At 52.5% G+C, this 12,625-nt stretch overlaps 1 protein-coding gene across 2 annotated transcripts in view; it reads right to left on the reverse strand.

Annotated features, from left to right (window-relative positions):
• Htra3 (HtrA serine peptidase 3) overlaps window positions 1–6,970 on the reverse strand; it is a 28,907-nt gene extending 21,937 nt beyond the window's left edge. For both annotated transcript variants that reach the window (XM_005365925.2, XM_005365926.2), the window contains exon 1: window positions 6,456–6,970. In XM_005365925.2, the coding sequence (XP_005365982.1) occupies window positions 6,456–6,858 (403 nt within the window). In that variant the 5' untranslated portion in view covers window positions 6,859–6,970. The remainder of the gene's footprint in view (window positions 1–6,455) is intronic.
• Between the last annotated feature and the right edge of the window lie 5,655 nt (window positions 6,971–12,625).

Genomic DNA, 12,625 nt, shown 5'->3' on the forward strand with positions numbered 1-12,625 from the left:
ACAGGAGGGCCCCTACCATAGGCTTCCCACATGAACTGGCTTGGCTGGGCCAGGAAACAGCTCTGTTTATTTGGGGTTTTTAACAGCCCCACCCCCAGGCCAGGCCCAGCCAAGTTCTGAAGGCCTTAGTCTTGGCACACTCAGCTGTTGCCTTTTTTTTGGGTTTTTTGTTGTTTTTCAAAAATAAACAGAATCTGAAGGCCGGAAGTTTTGTTCGCAGCCCGACACGGAGCACAGCCATTGTGGCCGGGTTCTGGGGCCTCCTGGGAGAGGAAGGGCTGTAAGAAGTAACCCCCCGGAGAAAAGCTGGCCTCGGGGCTCCAACGCCAATATTCCCGCCTAAGTGACAGTGGGTGACTCTCAGCAGGATGGTGCGGGTGCTTTGGACGGTCAAAACTGCTGGGGAAGAGATGAGGAAGCAAAGGCGCAGAATGGGAAGTGAATGGCCGAGGCGCACCACGGGGACACCATGCACCCGACCAGAGCCTGCACACTGCACGGTTGCATCGACATTACTAACAGGGATCTGTGTGCGTGCCCACATCCCCTGGAGTTCTACAGCGTGCAACACATACAGCTATGTGCGTTAGCCCAGAGCCAGCACACAGTCGACATGTAGAGGAGCCCGGCTCGGATTCCCATATCTGGCTCCTCCACGGTGTCCCCCAACTCTGCCACTTCTTAACAGGAAGACCTCGTAAGTCTCCTAAGTCCACTGTGCCTCTGTTCTCTTACCTGGGACACAGTGGCATCCCTCCACCGAAGTTGCAGGCTTGGTGTGGTGTAAGGCCTAACGGGGATGGCAAATAATCTATGCATGGCACGTGTTTGCTGTGCAGACGGTACTGGACGACTGAAGGCAGCATTGAGCACACCGCACCCGCCAGTTTGTAGTGCCCCTCCCCACTCAGGCGCAGGTGGAAGCTGAGAATCACTGTTAAGTGAGAATAGCCTAACAGCACAGTGGTGGCCAGGCAGCATCTCCTCCAGAGGTTGCCCGAGTCAGCAAAGCCTGGATTTCACAGCCAGAGGCGCTGGGCTGGCCCCAAGCCAGAGACAGGTCAAAGCTGGGCCCTCCTGGAAGCTAACCAGCTGTTACACCCTGCCCAGGAGCAGCCTGGAGCTGGGATGTATCTAGGTTTAGGGGTCTGGCTGTGTGCCTTGGGCAGGCCACCTGATTTCTCTAAGCCTTGTTTCCCAACCTATAAAACAGCCACGGTTATCAGCGTTAGAGAGCTTAGTGAACCCGAATCAGGACCTGGAGCCCAGTTGGTGTGCTGGGCTTGATGCCTTGCACCTGACTTGGTACCCTGGGCTGTGGCTGTGAGGGAGAGGTGGGGTGTGGTATGTGTGCTCTAAGCTGGACAGTTGCTTTCCCCATCTGCCATTCCCTAGGCAGGACCTGGGTCTGAGGGCCACGGACAGCAGCCTGAGTCCCTGGAAACCACAGAGGGATCTTAAGCTGATGTTGGTGGCCACGGGGCCATGGGTCACTTAGGGACAGAGAAACTTTTAGGAGAAGGAAAAGCAGTGAGCTGATCAGCCCTCCAGGCAGGAAAGCTGTGGCCAGGCTGAAGCTGTGTGCTCCACTCTCGCTGCTCACTACAGGGCCAGCCTAGCCTGGGTACCCAAGCACTGAGGATGCACTAGAGCAGCAGTTCTCAACCTGTGGGTCGCGACCCCCATGGACAATGCTTTAGACATTTACAGTATGACTTATCCCAATAGCAAAATTACAGTTATGAAGTAGCAATGAAATAATATGGATGATATATATATATATAGTACAACATACGTGAGGTACTAACTGTATTAAAGGGTCACAGCATTAGTAGGGTTGGAAAACACTGTTTTAGAGAACCCTCTGTGAGGGTCCAAGTGTGACCGTAGGGTTGGTGACCTGCTGGCCTGGGCCCTGAGGAATGGGGGATCAGCATACCTGGCAAAGGGACTGCATGTGCAAAGGTGACTGGAGCTGGGACAGAAAGGGAGGCCCCTGAGCAGTCAGGGCTTAGATATTCAGGTCTCAGAGCGTCTGCTGGAGGAGGGTGTGGCTTATGGGCCATGCTGATACCACAAATATACAGGTACAGCTTGTGGTGCCCAGGCCTGTCATGTAGTTGACATTGCCAGGGAGACTCTGCCTCACTGTGCCCAGAGCTCCTCCAGGCCAGTGAGCACACACAGACTCTCAGTGATGTAGGACACCAGGGGCAGCAGGCAGGTGAGTGCCACTCTGTCTAGGAAGCATTATCCCTGCACAGCTTCTCTGCATGGCCACCTCTGCATGCCCTAGAGGTAAATGAAGAAAGGACTTGGATTTGACAGAGCCTCTGGACTCACAGATCATGGTGCTCCTCCTGGTACTCAGCCATGACACACAATCCTATCCAATCATGGGATCATCAAATACATGGACGAGGCCACTGACATCCTGCCAACCCCCACTCATGGCTGTCCAATTCTGCTGTCCCAGCAGGCAGAGGGGCCAAAAGAGGATGCATCTTCTTGCCTGGTTAGTCTCAGATGCTGAACTCTGAGCCCCTAGAAGCTGCTAAGAAGAATGAACACAAAAGCCACCCAAAGCTCTTAAATAAACAGGCTAGGAGAGGCCAGCAGGGTCTTGCACATTAAACGCTGCTGGTTAAAGCTGTATGGGAACTTCCCCAAGCCACCCCCACCCAGTTCCAAAGAGGGCTGGATGTGGGACATGGACTCCAGGAAGCCAGCCCGAGAGCAGGTCATCCTAGCAAAGGGACCCTTCTGATGAGAATGCTTTTCTAATATGCAGGTGGTACCCAAAAACTCCTGTCATTCCTACAGGAGCCATCTAACAGGGACCAGGACAGCCACAGGGAGCCATGGACCCAGATATTCATATACCATCCCCTACCGTGTGCAACCAGGTGCAGGACCCACCCCCACCATGAGGCCCAGAGTGAGCAAGAAGCAGAGAGAACAGACCGGTCAATGGACAGGTGGTACAGGCCGAGCCATGAGGCACAGTGGTAGGGAAGGCTGCTGGGGTGGTGGGACATCAAAGGCCAGGAAGAGGAACCTACTAGAAAAGGATGCGGGAGGGAACTGTGGGCAGTGAGCAGAACGTGTGCAAAGGCTCTGAGGTAGGAGGAGGAAAAAGAGTAGGATGGCCAGAAGATGAGAAGGTTGCAGAAGATGGAGGTGTGTGTGTGTGTGTGTGTGTCAGGTGGCAGACACAGGGCCTGAGGGTACAGGTACGTGTGGGGGGAGCTGAGGCGGTCTTGTGATACAGGAGGGTAGAAGCCAGTCTCCCTCTGCTACCCAATCTATTCTGAGATCCCAGTTCCCCAGGAGGCCCCCTCTCAAGTGGGGCTCACCCGCTCTCCCTGCCTCCAAGACATTCATGAACCCAGAGCATCTGGGCATTGTGGTTTGTGGTTAGGCTGATTAGTGACCACATTCACAGTAGACAGGAGGCGATGACAGGTGCAGTGGTGACAGAGGCTGAGACATCAATGTCCTGAGGTGGAGCTGGCAGCTGAGTTGGGAGGACCAGTTAGAGACAGCCAGGCTGCCTGGGCCAACTTTCATCTGCATGGAGTGAGCTCGGCACTTGCTCTACTGTGTGGAGCTTCTGAGCCGTGGGACATAGCGGCAGAGAAGCCCAGGGTGCCTCTGCGAATGATGTCCCTGGAGTAAGCAGCAACCTGGACCATCCAGGTCAAAGTGCACAATAGACAGGGGTCAGGCTCAAGGTCACTGGCCCTGTCTAGTTGTAGCTATCCTGACTGGAATAAACACATTTTGAAGGACACTTGGCCCTCCCCTCTGACTACTGAGGCAGTGGACCCTAAGAAATTGGATCCCCCATGACTCTCATGCTGGGAGGAGAAGGCTGCAGGCAGCAAGAAGGATGCATCAGGCCACCTTGCAGGAGAGACCACAGTAGAGATGATGATGGGTCAACGATGGGAGAGAGCTGCTTGGTTGTATGTACTTCTGTCCCTCTATTTAAACCTAAATCTCATGTCAGGATCCCTAGATGGACTTGGGGAGCTGTCACTGAGCCTCTTTGCTCCTCTTCCCGATGTGGCCACATTGTTATAGTTGGTCCTTTGAGGATGGGTAGTAGAGCCTGGCTTGTTAACATCCCTGGTAATGGACCACCCCCTCTGGTTTCAGCTCCTTGGCACCTTGAGCTTTGATGGTGGCCAGTACTCTAGACCAGACCTTGGTCTCTGCTCTGCCTAAGCCTCTCCACCTGCCCCATCTTTGACAGTGAGCCCCGTTCATTGTCCCAAATTAGCACCTCTCCTAGGGGCCTCATTGTACAACAGCAATAGTGCACCCAGTAGAGGAAGAAGCACTGGAGCTGCGCTGGATCTCTCCCAGGCCTGTCATCAGACCATTTATGGATGAGGACCCAGAATACAATGAAACAATGTGGGTCTATGAAGCCCGGGATCCTGCCAGCACCCACAGACTCTCAGCCACTTCCGCCGTTCTTCATGATGGATATCTGCCTGATCCCCAGGCTGAATTTCCCCTCTCTCCCTGCTCTGTGCCTTCCAGGGTCTAGAAGTCTCAAGTGCACTAGCAAGATCTGCTTCATGCCATACACTGTTACCAGTTAATGGACAGCAAGGCACAGAAAGGATTTTTCACAGATGGCTCAATTTGTGAAGAACAGAGCCCACTCCATCCCTGCCCATCTCTGCCCAGAGCCCAGTGCCTGCCACATGGGAGACCGGGCGGGGGGGGGAAGAGTACACCAAACACAACCAAGATGGCAGGAGAATAGCAGAGGACAGGGCAGGTGCTTGGCCACCCTGAACCCTCTGCATCTCAGACAGCAAGACCCAAGATGGGCACACAGAACCAGCACCCAGCACACCCTGGGTGTCCACCCAAAGAGAGCACTGGGCTACTGTCCCTCATGTGGCCTGTGATCCCAACCATACCAACTTAAAGCCCCTCCAAAATTTAGGTGTAGACCTTATAAGATCCTCCCACTTATGAATGGGGCCTAAGGCCTTTGTAAACGGTGGCACACCCCTTTGGGTCTCTCACTCATGCCACCTCCTTGCCTTCTGCTCCACCATGGCATCTGAACATACAGTAACCTCCCCTTTAAGGGATCACAGCTCTCACCATATTACTGAGCCTGGCGGGGCCTCAACCATGGACTTCCAGGTCCCAGACTCTGAGACATGAATGTTTGTTCATTATAACCTGCCTAGTCTCCCATAGTTCATTATAATACCATAAAACAGATAAGGAAATCCTCCTCCCAACTCTCCAGAAATGGCTGACCCATGTGGTCCATACAATCTACATGACACTTTCCAGCTTGGACACCTGTGGTCACCCAGCCTAGGGAGAAAGCAGATGCTTACCAGGAAAGAGCAGTGCCTGCCACTCATTTTCTGACCTCTGGTTGTCTAGAGCCCCTCCAGGCTTATATACCTACTCCTTGGAAGAATGTTCAGCCCCCTAACCTGTTGGGGGCACAGGACCTGAGTGTTCAGAAAGCTACACAGCTCTGTCTGACAGGGCAAAGCCAGCCTCTGGCACTACGCTTACAGCCACCAAGTCCCATCCCCACCCAGCTTGAGCTCTAGGCACCGTCCAGAGTGTCCAGTCACAGCCACGCCCACAAGGGTCTGCTCATGCCAGTGCGTTTTTCCAGGACGCCTTCCACACAGCACAGAGAAAACTCAGCCTTGTTCCCCAAGAGGTGGCCCTATGACCCTCTGTCTGGTTCCCAGGTGTCCTCTGAGTGACCAGCAGAGCCCATTCTGAACTCAGGCTAAGGACACACAGGGGTCTGATTTGGCATGAGCTTGGGGCTGGCTGAGCTGCATTAAGGATCAGTCACTGAGTCCACATCACCAAGAGCAAAGCTTGGCATCCTAAACAATGCCCCAGACAAGACGCATATTTTCTGGCAGTTTCCTGAATGTACAGAGTTCCGTTGTAAGGTAAGAAATGACCGAGAGCCACCTGCCAACCAGGGGAGGCTGACCTAGGATTCTCCCCGTGAACACTGTATCCTTGGAGCCTCGAGGATGGGAGTTACATCCTGGCTGCAGCCCTAAACTGCCCTCCTAAGACCACCTGGCTATAGACAGAAGAAAATAAAACTCAACAAGCAGAAATTGAAGACCAGAAAAGACTGCTCATCACTCGCTCCCTTCTAAACCACTAGAGGACTAAAAGAAACAGAGGAGTGTCTGGGCCAGAGCTCCACAGCCCACCAGACACTACCAGGCTGCCACACTAGTTTTCAATTCTAACTTGTTCTGTGTCATTGGGGACAACATTTACCTCTTGGGCCTCAGTCTCTCCATTTAGAAAGCTGAAGGATTGTCTGAACTGCTCCTAAAAGGCTGCCCAGTGGTACTCCGGGAGCGGGCAGAATCCCCTTGGGCCTCAGTTTACTCAAAACAAGCCTTAGGATTTCTGATGGACCTTACCCGAGGGGCAGGCGCCCTTCTGCAGTTGGCGCACCGGTGTCCCGGAGATCTGCAGGGCACGACGGCTGGCAGCCTGCAGAGCGCACACGTCGGCATAGGTGTGCCCATCCGTGCCACACACAGCATAGGTCCAACGGCAGCGGCACACACCGCGCACACACTCCAGACTGTCCCCGCAAGGCGAGTCCAGGGGGCGACCGCAGGGCTCGCCTTCGCTGGCAGCGCACACCAGGCAGCAATTGCAGTGGTCGGGCACATAGCCCCCAGGGCAGCGCGGGCTCGGACAGCGCGACACGTCGCAGCGCGCAGGGCATGGCGCCGTCGGGGGCTCCCGGGCCAGCGCCAATACAGCCAGCGTGGCCAGCGCGGCCAGTAAGGCGGGAAGCAGCGCGCGCGCCTGCATTGTAAAAAGGCGGCAACGCGAGACCCGCGGGGACACCGAAGCCGGGGCGGCTCAGGCGCACTCTGGCCGGGAGCGCAAGAACATGATATGGGGACTGACCCGGGCCTCTCCTTTGCCGACCGTCCACTGGCGTTAAAAGGCCAAGGCCGCCCGCCCTCGCTGGAAGGGGCGGCCCTGCCCGCCGTCAGCCCCGCCCCAGCCCCACGGGACCCCGCCCCGACTGGTGGGGACCCACCCGGCGCCTCCTGCTCCAGGCCTGCCTGGTGGGGGGGGGTGCATTTTGGGTGACAGGTCTGCTAGCCCATGGTGAGGGCCTGGGGAATGGGAGCTGCCATGGAGAATCCCAGTTCTAGCCAAGGATCTGACTACAACCCCAGAGACACAACAAGTCTGAATTCTGTCCCCAGCCTTCCTCCATAGAGGTTCCCCTCCTCTACCCTCTGAGCAGGAGAGCTCTCAGCAAGGCCCCAAACCCAGACTGCTCCTGGTCTGCATCACTCCCCCTGGGGACATTGCAACAGATACTTAGGAAACAACTGGGTGCCCCCTCCTCCCATCTTCAACTGGAGGGCATGCCCCCAGCTTGGGGGGGGGGCATCTGCCTTCTCTTAGGGGTCTATTCTCTCTCCCAGATCTAGAACTCTGGTTGCTGCCTGGTGTGCCTCAGTTTCTTCTCCTACAAGGAGGACTGAGCACCTCTCACCTCTGGGTGGTTGGAAGTACCAAGGTACCAGGCAGTGCAGGAGCAGGAAGCACCGCGCCTCAGCTCACCCCCACATCAGCTCACCCCCACATCTCACAGTGCCTTCTTGTGCATTCACCGAAAGCTATTTCAGATCCAGGCCAGGCCGCAGAGTGCACTGGTCACAGGGATGTCAAGTCCCTGGTAGTGGAGACTGCAGGAGTCAGAGACACACACCCACCCACCCTTGTCCCAATCGGTGATCCTAGATTGAATACACAGTCTCAGGGGCTGGAAAACCTGGTCTGCAACTCAAAAGAAAAAGAAAACAAAGTGGAAGGTCCTGGCAAGAAGCTGCTACCTGCTTGGAGTTTCCCAGCAGCACTGGAGGGCATGGCATGGTGTGGTGCGGTGTGGCGTGGCGTGGCGTGGCGTGGGGTGGCGACGCCTCTGCTTCTATGGGTCTGTGGATAGCTGTTGGTGGAGGGCTGGGAGACAGGATTGAAGAGCAATCTGGTTCCTGGGATCTCTCATGTTTTGAGGTCTAGGCAATGCCCAATGGCCAGGAAGCAGAGTGGCCTCATCAGACAGAATTGTCTGGGGAGAGGAGGTGGGGCTCCAGGTGTGAGCACGTAGATGGTGATGGTGGTCAGGGCGGGGGTGGGGGATGTTGCTGTCTCTCCGAAAGGGGTAGACCAGTCCTTGCTCCAGATTTTTTGTGTGCAAATGTGAAAACAGAGTCTCAGGCTCGTGGCTTGGATGTTCCACGGCGTAAAAGAGGTCCTGGCTGCTGCTTGGCAGGCTGTTCTGTATGTGTTATTTGGCTCCCCGCGCCTTCCTGCTTGAGAGGTGAGTGAGTATCAGGCGCCTCGGAGTGAAGCTGGGAAAAGACAGTGGGCTTCACTTGCATCCATTTTGTCTGAAGCCTCAAGTCCATCTTTTCCCCTCTCAATCACATCATCCTGAATGGTCACCTGACCTGATCCTTACCGTGACTGTGTACAGTGCTTTAGTCCCCTGTGCAAAAGGGAAACTGAGGCTTGGAGTTAAAGCAAAACCCCAGCTGTAGCTTCTCTTCTAGGAGGGAGGTATTTCTGGGCTCTGTCTTTGTTCTTCTGGAAGCTTCCAGGGAGTCTGCAAAGGCAGGGCAGTGGCTCCCCCTGCTGCTCTAGCCCTTTATAGCTTCTCATTCAGTCGCAGGGACACCTCGGGTCTGTCTCTGCAGTCTGAGTGACCCACTACCCCAGGCCTCTGACGTCCAGGGCCCTGGCATCTCCTGCATGGTCCGCCAGGGAAGGAGCAGCCCCTCCTACTCTCAAGAAAGCTGGAGGCACAAGCACTTTGTCATCCACCAGTGTGAGTGGACTCTGGACTGGCTCTCCCCTGCTGCTCTCTCTTGAGTCATGGTAGGTGGCTGGCTTGACCCATCTGGTCTCATCAATCTTTGTTTCCCTGCCCAATATGCCATAACTCTGCACCATGAAACAGCACGGAGCTGGTTGCAGCCAACGTCTGCCTCCTTTTTGGTCACCCCAGACTGTCCCTCCTGCTAGGTCATAGCAGAACAGCAGGGCCAACCTGGGCTTTCCAGACCCTTGCACCTTACCCTAACTACAAGCCCAGATATCATCAGATGAGGTCACAGCTTACATGGTTTGGGGGACGTCAAAGATCATCCCTGGCCACACCTGGCATGTGATAAGGTTCCTCAGTCCATGTTAGTGAGTGACTCACAGGGTGGGCCCTGCTTGGGTGATGATACAAGGCACTGTCTACAGCCCCTCCTTTGGGAAGTCCCTCATGGGGGCGCTGAGAAGGGCAGGAGCAGCAGCTAGCTGTTTCTAGGAGCCCTGTGAAGACTGGATGTGATAATCTTTGACCAGTTATTGTTAATCCCCAAGATGTGAGGAGACAGACCGTTGACTCGAATCATCATGACCAAATTAATTAAAGCAAGCAATTAATTGAAGCAAATGTTTTTATTTGTGTACACGGGCTGCCTCCCACTACGGTGGCATTCAGGAGGTCAGCACTGGACATGAGGAAGACAAGGTTTTTATAACTCACCGGGTAGGGAGTTTCCAAACCAGAGGTGGGGGGGGAGGCTGGTGGGAAAAATAGGTGGGGTTACAGAAGCAGAACATAGCAAGGTGGTCAGAACAAGGTAGTTATAATAACCTTTTGAAACAAAGGTACGGTTGCAAGAGAATCGTTACAACTTTTTAAAACAAAGACATGATTTCCTGGAACAGGCAGTACAGAATCATTTGTAGTTAAGGTTACATGTGGGACATAGCCCAATTCTTGACAAACAGAGGTTTAATCATACATGGGAATGAGCCTAGTTTGTCTTTACTGTAAGAGGGCTTTCAAACCTAAAATGGAGGCAGGCTGGTTCATTATTATGAGTCTCTAGATGAACTGCTGCCCACTGCAAAAAGAAGCTCCTGCGATTAAGGTGAGAGCTGCACTAACCTATGGTTATAAATATAAAAATATTTAGAAGGAAGTTTTACAATATGTCCATTCAGCAAAACAACCGAGGGTCTATGGATGCCTCAGCCAAGGACTTTTGATCAAGTTTACAGTATCAGGCCTGAATTCCTTCTTATGGAACAGGCTTCAGATTCTATCAGAAACAGCTTGTAAATCCCATAATAGTCGTGCCGATATTGTGCGTGTGGGCACACCTTGTCTGACAGGTCAGTATTACAGCATGCAGGGGGGGTTGCAGGGGTAAGACCACCAATGTCTCTCCTCCCCCAGCAGTCTGCACAGTACCCTGTAGCATTCTGAAAACTAGACAGCAGGGAGGAAGTTTTTTAGTCAGTTCCAGGTTTATGTTTTTGTATCCTATGCCCAATGTGTGTGGTGTCTCCAGCAATAGGGTCTTATCATTTGGTTATGGTGGGAAGTCAAGAACAATGGCAACAGCCCATGCTGTTGGGCTGCGGCCTCTGCGGCCTCCTCAACTAACAGCTCATAGGGAGCCATCCCATATCTGTCACTGAGATTTTCATTTAATAATCTGTGTCTTCTAGGAGCACCATTGTCCACCTATGCAGGGTACCTCCGTTCGAATTTATTTAAGAGCATTTTTAGGGCTGGAGAGATGGCTCAGAGGTTAAGGAACTGACTGCTGTTCCAGAGGTCCTGAGTTCAATACCCAGCAACCACATAATGGCACATACCCATCTATAATGAGATCTGGTGCCCAGAACACTATATACATAATAAATATTTTTTTTAAATAAAGAGCATTTTTAAAGATGAGCTTTTAATGTGGTGAATTTCCATATGGATTTCTCATATCTTCTTAGTTTTGGTTAACCCTCCCCATCCATCCTCTCCCCATTTCTCTAATCCCATCCCTGGTTAAGCATTTAACCCTTGAAACACATCTACCTACTTGCATATACAACTCCCCCTTTTAAAGTGTGTGGCTGATCAGTTTTTGCCATCTTCATAGAAATATACAACTATCATTACAATGAGTTTTAGAACATTTTCATCTCTGTGAAGTTAGCTGCTCTGTGCTTCCCCGATGAATAGGATCATATGAGCTGTGGTCTTCTGTCTGCCTCCTCTCCCTGAACATCACGAGTCAAGGTTCATGAATCAGTCCTTCTCTCTCCCTTAGCATGACTGGATAATATTCCATTGCATGGTTAGACCACACATGTTTGTACATTCTTCTGCCAACGCATGGATTTTCCCCTCACTTTTCAGTTATCATGAAAAAAAATGCTGTCATGAACATTCCTGTCTGAAGTCTTATGTGAGCATATGGTCTTGAGTCTCTCGAGAGTATACCTAGGAACAGAATGACTAAGCCTTGTAGTGGTGTCATGCTTGTCCGTTTAAGGAGCACTAGGCTTTTCCATATCGGTACCACTTTCCACCCAAAACCACAAAGCTCCATTTACTCCAAACCCTCAACGACTTTTGGTATTTTCCATTTAAAAAAAAAAAGACTTTTTTTTGGAAAAAAGTTTTATAAACAAAAAACTTTTGTTGCCATTCTAGTAGCTGTGACGTGGGGTCTCCCCATGGTTTTGATTTATGTTTTCCAAGGAGCAGGCAATACCACATGTCTTCTGTGTGTCCTTGGTCACTTGTGTCTCTGTCTGGGAGAGATGTCTCTGCATATTCATTGGTAAGTGTGGTGACACGGGCATTTATTCCCAGCACTCAGCAGAGCTTTGAGCTATCTGTTGAGCCTTGTCATTCTTTCAGCCATGATCACAACGTCTCTCTTCAGTGTCTTTAGAGGCATCCTGGCTTTAGTTCTTGCTTTTGGGTTCGCCATTGGTCTTGAACAAGGTTGTGTGGAGTGAGGTAAGGGGCCTGGCCTCATTTGTTTGTATGCAGATATCTGGCTTCCCCAGCGCCCTTGGGCTGACATTATTCTTTTCCCACTGGGTGGTCTTGGCTCCTTCTCTGCTCCCTGCCACCTGCTCCCTGTCCCTCTATACCTGTTCTAATAGGTTCACTTCTGGGATGCTCCAGGCCTGTCCCTCCTCCACTTTGACCCTGGGTTCCCAGACAGCCTATGTTCATCCTTCTTTGGGTGGCTCAGACTTCAGTGTGTAGGCTTCTAGCAAGTTCTTGCAAGTTCTCTTCTCTCTCCTCCTCTCCCTTCCGCTCTGGAGAACTCTGAGCAGTTGCTCTCTATCTGCCTTCCCAAATCACTGCTACAGGACCGGCAAGGAGGAGCCACCAATTGCCAGTGGCCACCACCTGACAGCCTGTCTACTGCCTTCCTCTCAGCATCATTCCGTGGCAACCTCTCTGCTCCTTTATCCCTCTAAAGCCCCACTCTCCAGGGCTGCTCAGCTGGGGCCTGACCACATTACTTTCTCCCTGGCCTATATGCCCTTTATTTAAAAATCATTATTTTCAGTGTTGATCTTGTTAATTTTCTACTAGTTAAATTTGTTCTGACAATTTCGTACATTAATATGATGCATTCCGATTACTTTTAGCCCCATCCTCCCTTACCGTTCTTCCACCCCTCTCAACCTCCCTCCTCCTACAGCTCCCTTTTCCACATTCATGTCTTTTTGTCTCATGACCCACTGAGTT

This window comes from Microtus ochrogaster, unplaced genomic scaffold, assembly GCF_000317375.1.
Source record: "Microtus ochrogaster isolate Prairie Vole_2 unplaced genomic scaffold, MicOch1.0 UNK5, whole genome shotgun sequence".
NCBI classification, from domain to species: Eukaryota; Metazoa; Chordata; class Mammalia; order Rodentia; family Cricetidae; genus Microtus; species Microtus ochrogaster.